We start from the raw sequence: 20065 nt of genomic DNA on the forward strand, positions 1-20065 counted from the left end.
CTGATCACTATGATGCTCACTGACCACCAGGGGGCGGATGCTCAAGGCAGGAGCTGCCCCCTGGTGGTCAGTACACTCCCCGGGTGGGAGCACCACTCAGCCAGAAGCCAGGCTTGCAGACTGCGAGGGCTCCAGACTGCGAGAGGTCGCAGGCCAGTCTGAGGAGGCTGTCCCTACCCCATATGTTGTGCACCCGGCCTCTAGTTAACTTATATTTGACTAGTTTCTTAGTGGAAGCAGATTGATTTGCTTTTTGTTTACAGTTCAGGAGCTCTTCCTTCTGTAAATAGACCCAAACCTTCCTCACCTCAGTCTTTACCCATTTGCTACGCTGCTTTGCTAAACAAACCCCGACTGGAATTTGTAGACTGTTAAACGTTAAAGGAACCTGCAAGCCATCTGCTTGCTCTGTGGCAACCTGGTGAGCATCTTGTACATCTTCCCGAACACGAGCCGCAGAGAACCTGGCATCTGTGCACCCTTGCCTGGGTGGAGTTGGTTTTGAGGGGAGAGCAGCAGAAAGGAGACCCCAAAAGTTGTGCTGACAAGTAAAGGATATTATGAACCAGTGTCCAAGCAATTGCTAATTTTCCTGGTGGACATTATAGTGTCCGGTGATTTAGATATTGCAAAGAAATAAAATCTGTGTGGTACTAGCCCAAATGTTAGCTGCACGCAGCAAGGGTACTTTCGCTGGTATGCTAATACCATTTTACTTTGGAAAAACGACTCTTTTAAAAGCATAACCTCCATATGTATTTTAAAAATATATAGATTCCAAAATCAAACATTCACCACCAGAAATTGGAGTACCTGAAAACAGTGAGATTGGAGGGTTTGCTAACGTAAGAGCACACTAATAGTTACTTTATAGTAAGGATTAGAGGCCCAGTGTACAAAGATTGATGCAAGAATGGGCCTTCCTTCCCCTGGCTGCCAGCACCGCCTTCGCTCTGGCCAGAGCTGCCTTCCCACCTACCCACACTGCACAGAGGCCCAAAGCAGCTGGGTGGTGTGGAATGCCTGCAACCTCCCCCACCTCCCAGCACCTGCATATGCAAATTAACCCAACATCTTTTGGGGTTAATTTGCATACTCACTCCTGATTGGCTGGTGAGCGTTGTGAAGGTATCGTCAATTAGCATGTTACTCTTTTATTACTGTAGATTACAGAGGAAACAGCACATGTTGAATAATATATCACTTGGGCTGAAACCAGATTGGCTCAGTAGATAGAACGTCGGCCTGAGGACTGAAAAGTCCCTGGTCAAGGGCATGTATCTTGGTTGCAGGCACATCCCCAGTAGGGGGTGTGCAGAAGGCAGCTGATTGATGTTTCTCTCTCATCGATGTTTCTAATTCTCTATCTCTCTCCCTTCCTCTCTGTAAAAACTCAATAAAATATATATCTCTCTCCCTTCCTCTCTGTAAAAACTAAATATATATATATATATATATATATATATATATATATATATATATATATATATTTTTTTTTTTTTTTTTTTTTAAACTGAGTTGTGCCCAGTGGCAAGCAATTTCTTGGTCTTGGTGGCTTAACCCAATGAAAGCCTCTTTTTGCCGCTGCAAAGTCTCCTGAGTGTCTGGGCAACTAACACTCCCTGTGCAGGCTCAGCTTCAGTTCTACACGATCCCACCACTCTGCTGGCAGGAGAGTGCCCGGGACATCTCACAACAGAGTCCAATGCTCACGTGTTATTGGCCAAAGCAAGGTTGTATGGCCAATCCCCCCACCCGAGTGTGTGCAGAAGGAGAGCAGAACTGCAAGTTTTGCTGAAAAGCGATAATGTCTACACTCAACCCTTAGCCAAGGAAGCCCGAGGGAGACAGAGGGAGATTACAAGATAGGGCTAAAGAATTAGAGCAGCTAAAGGGTGGGAACGCCCGGCCCTTGGGCCCTGTAAGGCTCAGGAAATCATTTGGCCTGGTCCTAACCAACGCATTAGAGGTGAGCTAATCAAATGTTTGACCAAATACAGCAGGCTAACTTTTAAGTGGATAATGTTGTATGGCCCGCAAATGATGTTATAAATATTCAAATGGCCCTTGGCCAAATAAAGGTTCCCTACCCCTGAAGAGAAGGATGAAACTACAAGTTGAACCTCAATTGATTTAACAGCAAAAACATACACACAAACAGAACCCTTTCGCTTGGATATCTATCTCCCCAGTGCCCTCAAAAACACGCTAAAGAGAGAATGAATATGGAAGACAATATTTGATCTATTTGGTAGCTCAATGTAAATGAAAATGTCAAACTTTTAAAAACATAAAACCGGGGAAAGATATTTACAAGATGAAATGGCTATCATTGGGAAATGGTTCATTAATCATTTTTAATTAAATTTAGTTAAACAGGAACAGAGGGTTCTTTGTTTTTCAAATATTGAGGCAAGAAGGTCACGAGTACATGCGGAGGAAACATTTTAGTATAAAAGTCTTATTAGCTTAGAAAACAAAGTGAAAACCTTTGGAAGTGCTAATTAAAAGTTCTAAAGGAGGACGCCATCCTAGGCAAGCATTGGAAACATCTCCCGTCCTTCCTTATTAATACCGTGTTTCCCCGAAAATAAGACATCCTCCGAAAATAAGACCTACTTACAGGTTTCCTTCTTAGTGAAATATAAGGCACCCCCCGAAATTAAGGCCCCCCTAGGCTAAACATGAGAGTTTTGGTCCACTGATTCTGAAAGAAATGGAGTCACAAGAAATTCACCAGGAAATTCAGGAATTGGATTGTTATGATGATGTTCCAGAAGATGATGACATGATTGTCATTGAATAAATGAGTAAATTCTTGGTACTGTAGGATACACAGTTTGTCTGGTTTGTGTTGACAACTACCGTACTACCGTATCGTATACAGGTAATAAATTTCCTTTATTTTCATTTAACAATAAATGTGTACCGTATTCTTCTTCATGGAAAAATAAGACATCCCCTGAAAATAAGACCTAGCGCATCTTTGGGAACAAAAATTAATATAAGACATTGTCTTATTTTTGGGGAAACAGGGTAGCTGAGGCGGAACTTCTTAGGCTGAACCTGAAGTTTCCGTGGGGAGTCATTTTCCACAAGGGCTACCCTGGGGACCCTTCAGCCGGCCATCAGCTTAATAATGACTCTCAACCCACTGTATCTCTCCCGGCACCGGAGAGCAGGGCAGCCTTAGGCTTGAATGGGCACATTCTGGGCCCCTTCCTTCATTAAAACAATTTAAAAATTATATTTTAGGATTGTTCTGGCATCATTACAAATAGAGTACAGACTGGATTATACTGTCTGATCATAAGAGAAATGAAAGCATCTTCCTGGACCCCTAAAGGCACCGTGGGCCCCAGGCACGTTGCCTAAGGGACGCTCGGGCCCTGGCCAAGTCACACAGGGACTCCGTGTGCTCGCTGCTCAGAGGATGACGCACAGAGGAAGGAGCGCCTCCCTCCCCCGTTAGCACTGATGTGGATGAAAACACTTAAAAAATACTGCTTTCACCACCTAAGTTCTGCTTCTTTGTTTTGTTAGGATGAAAATATTGTCTTATATTCCTTAGCAACTTAAGTTGTGACTATGGTAAGTGCTGAAATAATTATGCATTCCTTCTGCTTGAGTAGGAACAATGGATAATTAGGATATTTTTTTCCATTTTTTTCCCCCCAACAGTGTCTCTATTTTTTCAGAGTATAAGGATATCTCTGTGGACATGAACTATTGTATTTAAGTGAATACTTCTTTTAATAGAGTACAATTACATATCATAATGCAAATCAGAATATTGATGAGCACTAAAATGTGCTGACACACATACAGGTCAGCTGGTAGATGGTTATATGATTTATTATTTGAGGAAAATAAAGCTAAAATTGTTGGAATTTTAGTTTATAGTCAGCAATAATAAAAGTCTTAAGGATAATATCCTATTAATTTTCCAAAGGCCTATAAAGAACTATATACAAGGATAGCATTTGAAGAACCAGATATTGTATTATCTTAGCTTGAGGTTAACATCATTGACTAATTTTATTGAAATGCCAAGAATAAAAATGAGATTACAGCCTAGAAAGGAAGTCGGCTGTGAGAAATTGGGGAAGCATACTTTAGAAGGAACCTCCTAAAATAAATAAAGCTGTAAGATGTAATCTGAATTCAGTGTGGTTTTAGTAACTGTGCAAACTTTTGGGAAAATGGCTGTCTGAAGAGGAAGTGGCTCCTCCCCCAGTGCCCTGCCCCTCGTGACCATGAAGGAACACAGCTTTGCTGAGCATGGAGAGAGGAGGGACCCCAGGAGCTGAGCTGCTTTCAAAGCTCACATTTACCTTGTCCGGCCTCAGGCAGCGGATGATGAGCATCCTTTGGAAGTCATTCATTTTTTCTTCCCACACTTCAGGGAACATCTCGTGATGTGGCTCCTGAAAATACAGCGGTGATAATTCAACATCATTTTGGAGATGATTTCTAAAACTAGCACAAAACAGTATTTGGATTTATAAGTCATTTTTTTCTTTAGAGAAAACATAATGACTAAATGAAATCAAGAATGCTAAATGTAAGTTTAATTAGGTCAGGGCAAAGCTATGAAATAAGGAATGAAGAGAAGATTGAAAACACCATAGAAGAATCAAAACCAGGACATGAACTAAGCAAGTTAATGTTAGTAGGAATAGTAATCAGTAAATAATAATCAGATGAAGCTTTATTCCCATTATTTCTCCAAAGGCATGTAGAAGGACCTACCAGCTACTCTCATCATCTACTTATAAAAACAAATACTTATTACAAAAGAAGGGCATTTTATTAAAATTTATTGTGTTATTTCTTGTTTTGAACAATTTTTGATACTTTTTTTTTTTTTTTTTTTTTTTTTACTAAAGAATACTTGAGAATGTGTGTAGTAAAAGAGCCAAAAAAGAAAGAGCACTATGACAAATGTATGAGAGGAGAGGAATCAAGATCCCAGGAGGGTGACCTTGAACAAAGGGGGATGGTTGTGCCTGTGAAGCTTCAGGGAAGGCTATGCAGTATGTCGGATCAGAAATCTCCACGCTTTGGTACAGGGAACAAATTTCTATTTCAAATTAGAATGACGTACTCACAAAACGTATTTATCTCTCGGAAATATTAGCAAGTGTCACTAGCAAGGAGAGGGCCAAAAAGGACACCTGCTCAAAATATTTGAATTCACGCGTAGGCACCAATCTGGACATCATGTGTAATGCAACAAATACATGCCCGGATACAAAATGTTCTCCCCGGACCTGCCCCTTCCTCACTCCTCCCAGCCTCCCCACCCAGAGCTCTGGTAATGAAAACCAAGGAAAGCAGAATGCCAGGAGAGTAGAAACAAAGGAATAGAAAAACATGTAACTGGGAATTGGCAAAATATTAGCACTTGTACCTAAAAAAAATTCAGGAAGCCAGCAATTTCTATAATGTTAACTATAATCGTCTTCAATTAGCAAGACAGGGCTTCCTAAAAATATTTGAGAAGTACTAGCTTTTCCCTCTCCTCAAATGGCATGTGATATGAAATGAAAACATTAGCTTGTATCCTGCATCCAAAAAAAAAAAAAAAAATCTAACCAATAGCTGTTTTGTAAAATGTCAGCTCATCTGCTCTTAGGACTTACCAAGGTATAAGTAGATACTAAATAAAAACCTGGCATGGAAATTAAAAAATAGTATTTTTAAGGACCATGCAACTTTCATGCATCTCTGCACTTCAAGGAATTTGATATTTAACATCTGACCAGCTTACTTAAAGCTTCCTTGAATCTTGTTTGTATTAAAAAATAAGGACATGTTTTCTCCACTTAAAGACTGTGGAAAGCAAGAGCAATGAAAACGTACCAAACTGTCATAGACTTTTTTCCACCCGTCCTTTAGGTGTATAAACTCCTTCCGAATGGTTTTAAAGGTAGGCAACTCATCCAGGCGACATATCTCATCCCAGGACTTCTGAGGAAGCCACATACAAGGGTTGGAGTAAGGGTTATCCAGTCCGATGCCACCCGTGAGCAGAAATCTCCACTCAGCTTTATTAATCTTAAAAAAAAAAAAAAAAAAGGCAGCATGAATAGTTGGAAGTGCATTTATCCCATAAATAGTAAATTTACAGCTGTTCTTAAAAATTGACAGTTGATCTTCAGGTTTCCAGTGTGGTTCATATGAAATCCTATAGCTACTGAGATAGTTAAAGTCGTAGCAATGAGAAACCATTGACTTTTCGGTGGTTTTTCTCCAGAATTACTAATTTAACATGAAAACCTGGACATATTCTACTTGGATATATGTTTTTCAAAATGGCTGCTTAGAGTGTTGCTAGCCCTAGAAGTTCTGGGGAGAAAGAAAGCCATCCATCTGCCCTATTTTCGATTATTTTCCATAAAATATAATCAAGTGCTGTTTTGAAATTTCTGCAAGAAATGCAAAATTAAGTCCTTTACTCCTTCAGAATGCCACCAATATATCACCATGTGAAATCAATAAGTCTTAAGACACAAAAGTGTACAAAATACTGAATTTACACACTGCCTGTCCTCCATCCTCACAGTGCTTCCTTTATTTTAAATGAATGGATTTCAAACATAGTAAAATGTGTGTATTTTTCAATACAAACAGTTAGATTTGTCCAACACAAGTTCTTAAAAACATTACCGTTTATGCTATTACTTGATGTAAACGTAACAATAGATTTAGTACATTTATATGCATCTATAATAATAAAAGCATAATATGCTAATTAGACCCGACAGCCGAATAACCTTCCGGATGTCCTTCCTGACGAAGCCATGGTGGCAGGGGGCCAAGGCAGAGGTGGTTAGGAGCAATAAGGCAGGCAGGCGAACAGTTAGGGGCAATCAGGCAGGCCAGCAGAGCCAGTTAGGGACTATCAGGCAGGCAGGCAGAGGCGGTTAGGGGCAATCAGGCAGGCAGACAAGTAGTTAGTGGGGGATCAGGCAGGACTGGGCCTACACCTGCAGTTGGATATCCTCCGAGGGGTCCTGGGTTGTGAGAGGGTGCAGGCCGGGCTGAAGGACCCTGCCATGCCCATGCACAAATTTCGTGTCCTGGGCCTCTAGTGTTTACATAAGATTCTAATAGAAACTAATTTATTTTAAATGGGAACATACACAAGTTTAAATAACGGTTATAAGATGAACTCTGTGTTTTATTTGTCACCTCTGAAGTCCAGGGTAGTAGTGTTGCCTTGCCTTAATTATAGTAATTCTTGCTGTTTAAGTATTTATAATACCACTCTTTTTACATAGGTCCCCGTACACATGCACGGATGAGGACATGAATGAATCGGGAGAGCAGACTGACCGCGTGCTCGTGGATCTGCAGGTTCACCGTGAGGCAGAAGGAGAAGAGCAGCTTGTCCTTCTCGAAGAGCGAGCGGCACACGTTCACGTAGAGGGAGTAGGTGAAGTGGTCCTTGAGAATCTGCAGCCTGGGGGCACGGGTGGCAGAAGGAGAAATAAGTAATACAAGGATGTTAAAGAAGGTGCTTGAAGGAAACTTACCACACACCAGTTAGGTGTATGTTACCCAGTCAGCTTTCTGGTCATTTACCCGCTAACAACCAAGAGCCCTCGGCAGCTGAGTGCACTGATTTGAGAGCCACACAATGTAGAATCACCAGTAGAAGATATTCTATTCTCAATTGATTTTTAAAAAAAAGTCTACCTTTTGAAAAAAAAATAATTGATGCATACTATATTAATCTATTACATTTAAAGGTTTGTGGACTATTTTTAATAAGATGTTTCTTGGGGTTATATTTGATTACTTCATTCTGTAAGTACTTCCAAATATTCCGTATTATATGTTCAAAGAACAGACCAAAATGTATAGCTCCTTTATTAAATTAACGTTACATTTAGTAACATGATACTCTGTTCATAAATTGGCAAAAGCTGAAGAAATCACAAAACTTGATAAACTACATTTTTATTTACCACAAAGACAAAACATGCAGATCACAATATTTGTAACTAACAACTCTCTAGTAAGTGCTAACATGTGATCTGTATTCATAATAAATCTTAACATGAATATAACACTTCAAGCATTTTTACTTAATTATCTTAAAAAGGGAAATAAACAAGCATTGAAATAAAAAATTTAAAATACTTTTATTCGATATGTTATAAAAATTATAATAGAAATGAACAAAACATTTCTAGAGAGCTAGTGATTGACATAGGTTACTTATAATTAGAAAATTGTGGTACATTCATTAAGTGGTATATTGTACAGTTACCAAAAACTCTGTTTCAGAAGAGTATTTAATAACATGGAAAAAATGATCTTGTAGAAGAGGGTGGGGGGGAGAAAGAAACCTCGTGGCAGAACAACCAGAATGACCGGAACGACCTGTGGCTATGATGCAAACTGCAACAACCAACAGGCCTGATCTGGGCCTCGATTGCACACAAATCCCCACCCCCCCCACCCCCCGCCAGCTTCCTGTTCCCCACAGGCCTGGCCCCTGGTCAGCTCCCAACAATCTGATCGGGGCTGAGGCTGGCTGGCCAACCTCCCACAGCCCCTCCCCCCTGCCAGCCTGACGGGAAGGGCCGGCTGACCCCACCCATGCACAAATTCATGTACAGGGCCTCTAGTTTGCTTGCACAGTTAAATAATAATAATTACAAATAATAACTATCAGAAGACATACAAAAATGAAGTACATTTTTTTTCCTTTGAATAAAAGGAAATGAGAGAGAAGTTTAGACACTGTTAAGATTCTAAAATAACTTGTTAGTCTGACAGATAAATGACTCCTAGAACTCATTCGAACTTTAATTTCCGAATGGGAGTTAGTTTCTTTATTGAAAATCCTTATTTTACTAAAAAAAAAATTAAAATAAACGAGCCTGGCTAAAAGATTGGAGCTCTGTGTGGCAGCGTTCACTAATATGGACTCCATGTATACGCTGTGGTCACTGACTCCGTCCTTAGCTTCATGCCTACCACACATGTTACATGGAAAAGCCAAGCACAAGAATGTCAAAGGCGGCAGCAATCCAGAACAGTTCCAAACTGAAGCTCCCCAAGTTGTCCTCGAGAGCAAATGAATAAAAATGTGGGTTGTAATATAAAGGCCAAACGAACATTTAAAAATCAGGGGTTTAGATCTCCTTCTGAAAATAAGAAAAGAGATTTCTTGCCACTCCATTGTCTTAGAAAACCAGGAGTCCTTCCTTCTCTCTCTGAGCCACGTACAAAAGCTTTGGAAAGCGTGGGCCTTGTGCCAGCTTTCCGACCTGGGACGCCTTTCTCGGAGACAGAGCCGGCTCTGTGAAGGTGCGGGGCGGGACCCTGCGCCTGCCCCCAGCACCCGTGGGAGGGTCTCGGCCTCGCTGGGTGCCTGCGCTACCTCCTGCCATGAAGACAGCAGGCACCTGTTTTTCCTCTGGGGAAGGCAGTTTGCTGACTCCCACAGTCACTCACCCCGGGGGCCGGCCGAGGGAGGGCAGGCTTTTATCTTAGCAATCTCCTCCGGATTGTCCGTGACGCACAGCGCATTCTGGTTTAAGGCTCATTCCCTAATAAGACTCGGTCTTGGCTGTGTTGTGGAGAGGATCTGGCCGGGAGAGCTTGTTTTTACACTCCTCACCCCGTGGCCTGCTCCTGAACCCCAGAGTGAGTAAGCCTGCATCGCACACCGCGACAGGAATCTCACAAGCACAGGCTGACACAGATGCCAGACCAAAGTGCACACGCTGTGCCAGCCACCACCACGCTGTGCTAGAGCGGGCCACGCTGACGGGGGCGGGGGAGTGAGGGAGGAGGGAGGAGGACTCAGGGCAGTGACTGCTTGGGGTAGGGTCAGTGCTGAGGAGAGAACAATATGGCTTGGTCTGGGCACTGGTTGCACAGGTGTGCTCACTTATGAAAACTCATGGAGCAACTACTGAGGATTCGTGCGTGCTTCTGTCTATCCTCCTATATATTAAAAGGGTGATATGCAAATTGACCCTTAGGGCAGGAGGACCAGAACAACTGCCCCACCAGTCACTATGAGGAGCACTGACCACCTCTCGGTCCCTCTCCCCAGCTGGCAGGCTCCCATTGCCCGATGGCGAATGGGGAACAGGAAATGGGTGGAGGGGGATGCAGGTGGCACCAGGCCAAGGTCCCCACCCTGCTGGTTGCCCCACCCACAGAGGGTGGGTGACCTGTGTGGGGGGGTGCGATTGGGGTCAGCAAAGGGGCAGGAATGGCAACTTCTTGGTCCTTCCCCCCAGCCGGCAGGCTCTGATGGCCCAATAGTGAATGGAAAACAAACTGGAGGTGGCAAGGGGCGGGGCCAACTGTGGGCAGCCAGAGAAGATGGCCCTGATGGCAGGCCAAGCCTGGGGACTGTCCCCATGCACCAATTTTGTGTGCTGGGCCTCTAGTATGTTAATAACCTCAACAAATGTTTTCAAATGCATTTCTTTTCTACTTACTCTTTGGTTCCAGATTATAATCGTAGGAACTGTAGTCATAAATATGATTTCTGTTGTTTCTAAATTAAAGAATTTTAACTAAAAAAGGAAAAGGGTATATTAGGTTTTCTATATTTCATCCAAATCTCACATATGGGTAAAATGATTTAATTTTTCTCTAAATCCTATGGGTCTACATCACAGTTATTGAAGAAACAGATGTCACATAGATGGATGAGTTCTAATTTGTTATAAAAACAAATAATTGGTCTAGTTTTTAAATCTTGTGCACAAAATGTGCCTTTAAGTGACAGAGCAAAGAACATTTGTTCTCTAGACTCCAGAAAAGACCATGATTTAGAAGTAGTTAAGATGAGCCTGGCAGTATGGTTCAGTGGTTGAGCATTAACCTATGAACCAGGAGGTCACAGTTCAATTCCCAATCAGGGCACATGCCTGGGTTGTGGGCTCAATTGCCAATGTGGCATGTGTAAGAGGCAGCCAACCAATGATTCTCTCTCAGAATTGATGTTTCTATCTCTCTCTCTCTTTCTCCCTGCCTCTCTGAAATCAATAAAAATATATTTTAAAGAAGTAGTTAAGTTGCTAACATTCTAATGTTATTGTTATAACCAGGATTGAGATTTGGCACTGCAGTGAGAAATAAAACATCATTGACAGGGTGGCTCTGTGAGACTGACATGTGATAGGTTCTGGGAACATTAAAAAAATAAAAATAAAAAAATCCTTGCCTCAAGAAACTCAGATTTTAGAGTTAAAAGTAGACATGCTTGTTCAGTGATCTGCCATAAAGCAAATAGCCAGGAGCTTCTCTAAGAAAGGTCACTTAAATTTTTATTTTCTGAATTTCACTAATCTGTGCTAATCTTAAGATTTCAGATACTGGAAGAGATAGAGAAACAAACTAAAACATCTTCAAATCCTATGTAATAAAAGCCTAATATGTTAAGTGTCTGGTCATCTGTTCAATCAATCAAAGTGTAATATGCTAATGACATGCTAAGGCTGCTCAACCACTTGCTATGACATATACTGACCACCAGGGGCAGACAGTTGACCGGTTGTCCAGTTGCTATGATGTTGCAATGACCACGAGGGGTAGACACTCCCACCAGTAAGTTAGCTTGCTGCTGGGGTCCAGCTGATCAGGACTGAGTGAGACGGGCCAGACATGTCCTAGAGCCCTTCCTTGGTCCCTTCCCGTGTCCCTCCTTGACCCCAATTGTGCACTGGTGGGGTCCCTCCACCTGGCCTGCACCCTTTCACAATCCAGGAATCCTCAGGGGATGTCTGAGAGCCAATTTTTTTTCAGCTCAATTCCACAGGCCAGACTGAGAGACCCCACTGGTGCACAAATTCATGCACCAGGCCTCTGGTATCCTAATATACAAACAAAATTTAAACTCTACCATCATGCATTCTTCCCTAAAAATCCCACTTTCCCCTCTCCTTCTGTTCCCTGGCTCATGGGAAGACATCTGAAACACTGTTTGCTAAGCATCAGTCTTACCGCTGGATTAGTCTCACACTCAAGCTTGTCAAACAATGAAGGATAATGCCAAAAGAAAATGCTCAGTCTAAGAACTCTCAACATTTAGCAAAACTCTACCATCATAAATGCAGGAAGGAAACTGAGATGTCAGGAGATTAGCAATTATTTGAATTGTTAACTGCAAGTGAGAGTTAGTGCCCTGAGCTTCCTTTGGGCACAAACCACGAAGGAACAGGTGTCCGGCTCCTATTGGTCAAGGACATAACAAAGGGCAATGGCAGCAATGAGATATTTTCTCTATTCGTTTTGTGTTAGACTCTATGGAAAACATGTTTAACACCAAATTAAAATTTATCTCACTAGCAACAAGATGAAATTTTATTCTCATTAAGGTCTGAATTCCATTACTGGGTATAATAGCCACCAGTAAAATTAGGTATCTTGCCATAGCTGGTTTGGCTCAGTGGATAGAGCATCAGCTTGCGGACTGAAGGGTCCCGACTTCGATTCCGGTCAAGGGCTCATGCCCAGGTTGCAGGCTTGATCCCCAGTAGGGGGTGTGCAGGAGGAAGCCAATCAATTATTCTCTCTCATCATTGATGTTTATATCTCTCACTCTTTCTTCCTCTCTGAAACCAATAAAAACATATTTTTTTAAAAAAAAATTAGGTATCTTATGTAAATATACCAAATGGTCACAACAGGAGACTTTTTTTTTTTTTTTAAAAAAAACAGTTACTTGACAAAGTTTACACATGTGTATATAAAAATATGAATTATTAACTTTTGGAATACAAGCTTACAGAGGGTAAGAGTCATATTTATTAGGGGTCTGAACTATTCTTTCCATTTCTCCAACCATAAGTACATTTTGCAGATGTTAACGCGAGGTTCATGTTTCCTCTTTTTAGAATTCCATTATAACCCTACATCTCCGTAAGCCTTTTCCTGAAAGAATGAATTTGGTCACATCGCTACAATTTCAAACCCTCACAGTCATTTCTGGGATGGTGGTTAGTCCTTTGAGCTAAGCACCTGCAATGCTGGAAGCATCTCAAAAACAACAGGGAAAGCCGCCCATGGCTGGTTAATGCCCACACGTCCACTGGTGAGGGCTCACCGGTATTTCTGTTACCCACCTTTTGCTTAAGTTTTCTGACTTCTCCGAGTTCTCGATGGACATGATGAAGAGGTTGATGAACCAGGTCAGCGAGTACTGGTACATGGGCTCGATGTTAGCCAGGTCGGCGATGGAGAAGAAGAGGATGGTGGAGTGGATGGCGATGGGCCGGTAGCCCATGCGGGTGGTGTCGATCTTGTGCTCCGTCTCCTCGGCCACCTCCTGCTTCTGCGAGATCTCGTTGGCCAGCGCCTTGGAGGAAGACAGGATCTTAATCGCAGTTTCGTCTTCTAAGATGTTGCCTTCCGAAGACGAAAGAACTTCCAGAATCTTGTCTTCTATTTCTTTTAACTGCCTGGGGGGGAAAACCACATACACACAGTTTTCTCAGGAGAAAAAGAAAAAAGCATTTGACATTGCTTCATGTACACGTTCTTTTTTTAAAATATATTTTTTATTGATTTTTTACAGGGAGGAAGGGAGAAAGAGGTAGAAACATTAATGAGAGAGGGATAGAGAACTAGAAACATCGATCAGCAGCCTCCTGCTCACCTCCCACTGAGGATGTGTCCGCAACCAATGTACTTGCCCTTGACCGGAATCGAACCTGGGACCTTTCAGTCCACAGATCGACGCTCTATCCACTGAGCCAAACCGGTTTCAGCATGTACACAATCTTTTTACAAGAAACAAAGAGCTGGTAACCTAAAGAAATGCATCCCTTTGGGACAGACGCCCTCAAGGGCGATGCTGTATCATTTCTTATCGCGAATGTCAGGACAGGCTTTTCTGCCCCACGTGGCTCTCTAACGGCCATTTATGCAGTAACTGGGGAGATGGCAAGGCAGCCGACCTGCCATCCACATCTCAGCCCTCAGAGACAGGAAGCATCGCTCCAATCATTTTTCCGAAATTTCCATGGCTTATGGAGCCGTCCCCGTTCTACCCGAGACACAGATGTTGTGAGCAGACAGTGGACGTGACACATTTATTCGGACTGTGCCCCAGTAAGAACAGGGGGGCTCCCTCCCACAAGAGGAACGAGAGAGAGCTTTTGTGCTAAAGCTTTGCTGACAAGTGGGAAGCACACTGCCTCCTACTTCTGGTGCCTAAGAACTTGCCTGTGGAAATATATTCGGTAATGCATGTTCCAGGTTCGCACAGAAGCTCTGTAATACCTTACATTTCCCTCTTACATCTTCCTGTTCAATGCCCCTGTTTGATACAGTGGTCGGCAAACTCATAGCAGAGCCAAATATCAACAGTGCAACGATTGAAATTTCTTCTGAGAGCCAAATTTTAAAAACTTAAACTTCTTCTAACGCCACTTGTTCAAAATAGACTCTCCCAGGCCATGGTATTTTTGTGGAAGAGCCACACTCAAGGGGCCAAAGAGCTGCATGGGGCTCGCGAGCCGCAGTTTGCCGACCACTGATCTAACACAATAGATCTTCAAGATGCACTTCAATTGGTTTGACGTGACCGTGGGACAAGGAAACCCCATCCTGTGTGTGGCCACATTTCAAACCTTTTGTTTTCAGCTCCTTGCAGTATCAGGGCTTGCTTTTCCTCCTCGAGGTCCGGCCGTTCTCGCGCCACCACAATGCCCAGCAGCTGGTCCTGCATGCCCTCGGAAGTGATCATGAAGTTCAGTAAGGTCACCTACAAGTGAAAGGGTACGTACCCATCAGTCACGGCTTCTACTGAGAAAGCCTCTGCCTTTTGTGCTTCACGTGTGACCTTAACACAGACTCCAGTGTCCCGGGTAGAGTGTGTGAAAGGAGGAATTTGCAGAGATGATAACTAACGAAATAGGCAAGCTTGATGGTTGGGTTAAAAACACACTCAAGTTTCTTATGGTAATAATGTAATGCTTCAAAGGGGTTTTCTGGTGAACAATTTATTTTTATTTCAACCCAGCTATTGTGGCTCAGTGGTTGAGTGTCAATCTATGAACCAGGAGGTCACAGTTCAATTCCAGTCAGGGCACATGCCTGGGTTGTGGGCTCGATTCCCAGTGGGGGGTGTGCAGGAGGCAGCGGGTCAATGATTCCCTATCATCATGGATGCTTCTATCTCTCTCTCCCCTCCCTTCCTCTCTGAAATCAATAAAAATAATATTTTTTAGAAAATTATTTTGATTTCAAACTGGTCCAATTTTAATAAGTTGTTAACCTCAAAATCAGTTAGAATCAGGTCTTAAACCCTCTCTCATAGGGGCTGGACCAGCTGGGTTGTATTTTAAGGATCCCAGAAGTGCAACAAAGGAAATCTTACGCAGTGAGTTAAGAGGGGAAAAAAATCAATGTCATCACTGTCACAGTGAAGTATATATTTACACTTTCATAATCATATGGTAACATGGAGTTTACAGCCTGGCAACCAGCCCCCTTTGGGGAAATGTGCATCTCAGTGATGGCCAGCAGGGTGCAGGAATGTGCATCTCAGTGATGGCCAGCAGGGTGCAGCATGTTGACACCTGCTTCGTACATAATGGCTCTTCCACACCCTAGGCCCTCTGCTGCCTACATCTTAACCCTCCTCCCTCTTTCCTGGTTCATGCTCAGGTCCCTCTTGTTAAAAAGCAAACAACACACACACACACACACACACACACACACACACACACATCATTCTTTTGTTCCCACAATCCCTTTCAGCTATGGAACGCCCGCTCTTGGTGTCTTCATAACCATACTTAGTGAAGATGCTACTTATGCATGTTTTCTGTCTCCACCTCGATCACCCTTCAGCCCCCTACAACCTGCTCTCACCCCTGCCTCCACACCCTCATCCACACAGCAATACACTGCAGGAACTTTCCGGCTCAGTCACCAACAAACCCTTAAGCCAGTAAACAACTGACCTTGAGCATATCGACCTTAATTAATTTGAACACTTGCTCTCCTCACACAACATCTACCTTGCAATCTGCCTGCCCTCAGGTCCTCACCTGTGTCTTGAGCATCCCCTCCCTTGCTACCCTGCCGTATGCCTGTAATTTAGGGACGCTGACAGACTGTGGAATCCCATGCACACAAACCATGAAACGTCTGCATGTGCTGCAGCCCTGCCTGCTGACTGGGAGACCGTGTGTCGCCCCACCCTTCCCGGTAAGGAATATTTCTTCTGCAGGAAGACAGTAATTTTGATTCTATAAGAACATTTCCAACCTGTGATGGGGAACTGTATAGCAGCTTCAGGCAACACCCTGGGAGAGTGGTGGGCAAACTCATTAATCAATAGAACCAAATATCAAGAGTACAACAATTGAATTTTTTTTTGTTTTTTGAGAACCAGATTTTTAAACTTAAACTCCTTCTAATGCCACTTCTTCAAAATAGACCCGCCCAGGCTGTGGTATTTTGTGGAAGAGCCACACCCATTGGCCAAAGAGCCGCATGTGGCTTGGGAGCCGCAGTTTGCCGACCACGGTCCTAAGAGGGTGGCTCCCTCCTCTACCCAGGCCCAGGAGCCTTCTCAACTTTCACCCTCATTTACCCCATGACAGGTTGGATGCCACTAACTATAGAGATTGCATGGGCAAAATCGTAAATTTAATAGGATAACAAGCAATTCTTGAAACTGAGCAATTCAAAAAAACTCATGAAATGTTGGTATGTAATTCTCTACTGTTTGGCAATCGTTTGTGAAAAAATTATAACTAAATCTTTCAAGAGATCGTCCCTGTTGGCATGAGAACCAAGTGCACAGGTTACATTTGCTTTAATCCCCAATCCAGAGTCACGGTGTTTAGTGAGATGCATGTTTTACAACTTGTACCCCATTGTATTCAGACACAAAGAGGTAGTCATTGATATTCCACTCATGTGAGATTTTTGAGATCAATATTTTGCAAATGTTTATTTGTGAGCAAACGGTTGGATTTGCAAAATATTGATCTCAAAAAATCTCAAACAGCAGTGTGGTGATCGTGTGTCGGGGGAGGTAGGGGAGTTGGAAGAGGGTATGGGGGGATAAATGGTGAAGAAAAAAAAATAAAAGAAACAGCCAAAACCCATAAAAATAACTAGAAGAATATTATACAAATATGGCTGCTTCCTACTATTATTTTCATTTAGATTCAAAAGGATTATACAGCATACTGTCATCCCGTGGGTACTTTTGAAAGCAAAAGGTACATAAAAGATCCTAAAAATAGGACAAAGGGGAAGTATTTTCATTTGTAAATGAAAGCAAGTAACTGCTTCACTATGTTTTCTAATCCCTGTTTAATCAATCCCAGCAATTAAAAATAATGAAGCAATCAGACCCTCCAGGGATCTCAAGGATTTAAATCGTGACTCCTAGATCAGTTTCCTCCCCACAGGGGTTAGGACTTCTATCACAACTAGTGATCAGGGCGCTAAAAATGGCTTATGTTAATTGTGATATCTTCTGAGATCTTTCTGAAAAGTAAAAAGAGGCTTTCCATGTCATTTATTTATCTATTTAAATTTGTTGGGGTGACATCTTGCCATTTATTAAAAAAAAACATTTTTTGTACCCCAGCTTTAAGGTTTTGTAATTTTCTTTTAAGTTTCATTCTTGTTTTTACTTATAAGTGAATAATGCTAATAGTTAATACCCATATAATAACACGTGTGGGCCTTAGTCTGAGGATTTTATGTAGATTAATTGATTCAGTCTTCGCATCACTCTGTATTATTCCCATTTTATAGAGAAGAAAACTGAGGCACAGAGAGAGGCTCATAACGTGGCCAAGTCACACCACTGGCAAGTGACAGAGCTGGGGTTTGAACCAAGGTTGTCCAGCTCCAGAAACAACTCCTAACTGCTGCTGGGCACTGCTTCTCCTAACAGGAACATTAACAATATTTTTCAGGGGTTTGGAGAACATACTTTAATTATTGTTGTTCTTAAAACTGGGCTCAAGAGCCACTCCCCCTGCTTCAGCCAGCTGTCCTGGCTGCCCTGACTGTCGGGGTAACATGTGTCCCCAGCTTTCAGCTCCTTCATGTCCTCTGGTCATGAGGATGGTCCATACTGACCAGGGGGCCTCCTGGCACAGGCCTGTGTATTCCTCTTGGGGGGAGGGCGCTGTGTCATCCGGGCTTCCTCCCGCTGCGGGCAGGTGTCCGGACGAGTGTAAACATTTCCCCTCCAGGGCATTTTTGGGCTCCCTGCACCAGTCTCATCTCTATATGTCACTTGCAATATCGGAATCCCTATTTCTTACCGTGCTCTCCTCCCGGCCTGTGAATGACAGCTCCACACCCCTCCCCACCCCCCTCCACACCGGCTCACCCCACACTCCTTCCTCTGGGGCACTGGGCCCAGTCCTGGGAATGAGGAGCGGGTCAGCCCCAGAGCACCCAGCCAGCGACTAACCCTTCTCCTGGCTCCACTCTGGCAGGGATGCTAGAATTTTAGCAACGAAAAGCGGCTCTTTAAGTCATTACGTAAATGGGGCAGGGAGAAGAATGAATGTTCTCTCCTGAATCCCAGCTCCAACAAGGAGCACGAGGGCAATTTTGCAAGGAGGTGCCTCCACTCACCGCTTTCTAACCTGCACCCAGGACAGCGCCGCTGTGGGATCTGAAACACACCTCCCCCCTCCCTCCCTCCCTGGGGCGGAGGCTCTGGCACCGGCAGAGGACACGTGGACAGCGGGCGTGGACAGCGGGCGTGTGTGGACAAAGGGCACGTGGATAGAGGGCACGTGGGCAGAGGGTGCGTAGACAGAGGGCGCGTGGGCAAAGGGCACGTGGACAGCAGGCGTGGGCAGAGGGGACGTGGGCAGAGGGGACGTGGGCAGAGGGCGCGTGGGCAGCGGGCACGGGGGCACCGCTGCAGCCTCCCTCCCAGGACCCGCGGACAGAACACGGGGCCTCTTCGTGGGCCGGGCGGAGGGGTCGCGGACACGCACCTTCACGGAGGTCTCGGGCAGGTAGTGCGGGTTGCGCAGCTTGGTGGTGATGTAGAAGCGGAAGTCGGGCGCGTACTCGATGGTGGAGTCGCCCAGGCGGATGCACGTGCTGCCGCCCTGCTTGAAGGTCTGCTTCAGCAGCAGCGGCTCCAGGATGGGGTCCAGCTCCTCCGCCACGTTCTCCAGCAGCACTGGGTCAGAGAGAGGGAGAGCCGCGTCACCGCAGCCCTGGGCTGGACCCGCAGCCCCTGCAGCTCGCCCCCTCCGCAGCCCCCCTTACAGCGTCCCGCAGCCCCCTGCAACCCCCTTACAGCCCCCGCAGCCCCCTGCAACCCCCGCAGCCTCCCCGCAGCCCTCCTCAGTCCCCCGCAGCCTCCCCACAGCCCTCCACAGCCCCCCACAGCTCCCACAGCCCCCCACAGCCCCCCACAGCTCTCACAGCCCCCCCGCAGCCCCCCGCAGCCCGAGGCCCCCAGAGGTAGCTCTGCATCCGGGGGATGCTCTGCGCGGGGAGATGGGATGTTAGTAAGACAGGCTCTGATCTGGGGGTTCGCGCTTAATGAAAAGATTTTTTTCATAGAGGTCATGGAAAGATCTACACTAATTGATTTCTCTTTTAAAACTTTAAAACTTTTCTTATTTTATTTCTCCAGCTTTACTGATGTATGAAAATTGATTTACCAGCAATCTCTGATTACTATTCTGTGAATACCTTATTCATGGGCGTAGCTAATACAAATGTACCTTTCTTTATTTTCTAGAACTTCGGCTTTAAAACTTTTTTTTCTTAAGCAGCAGGATAGTTTATCAAAGAGGATCTTGTCCTAAAACTCAACGTGAACAAATAAAAGGGAGGCCTGTGGGTGAGGAAGGAGTAGGTAGCTCCGCCCTCTCCACCCAGGCTGCCTGCCAGGGGCCACTGGCCAGAGCTGTCCTGGGATAGACCAATATCCTACATAATAAAAAGGTAATATGCAAATTGACCTCCACGCCTTCACAAAGATGGCTGCCTATGACCAGGCTGGCAGGGGGGTTAGTGAGGGACAACCAAACAACTGAACAAGCAGGCTGTGTGGGGTGAGCAGGCC

At 44.2% G+C, this 20065-nt stretch overlaps 1 protein-coding gene across 1 annotated transcript in view; it reads right to left on the reverse strand.

Annotated features, from left to right (window-relative positions):
- Positions 1 to 20065, reverse strand: part of DNAH7 (dynein axonemal heavy chain 7) — a 159998-nt gene that overhangs the window by 25124 nt on the left and 114809 nt on the right. The window contains exons 49-54 of the mRNA XM_084892142.1: positions 18978 to 19168; positions 14616 to 14749; positions 13107 to 13442; positions 7342 to 7468; positions 5866 to 6060; positions 4335 to 4427 (exon numbers count right to left, since the gene is read on the reverse strand). Coding sequence (XP_084748268.1) covers positions 4335 to 4427; positions 5866 to 6060; positions 7342 to 7468; positions 13107 to 13442; positions 14616 to 14749; positions 18978 to 19168 — 1076 coding nt within the window. The remainder of the gene's footprint in view (positions 1 to 4334; positions 4428 to 5865; positions 6061 to 7341; positions 7469 to 13106; positions 13443 to 14615; positions 14750 to 18977; positions 19169 to 20065) is intronic.

The sequence above is a fragment of the Pipistrellus hanaki genome (assembly GCF_964339955.1).
Source record: "Pipistrellus hanaki genome assembly, chromosome: 8".
Classification (NCBI taxonomy): Eukaryota; Metazoa; Chordata; class Mammalia; order Chiroptera; family Vespertilionidae; genus Pipistrellus; species Pipistrellus hanaki.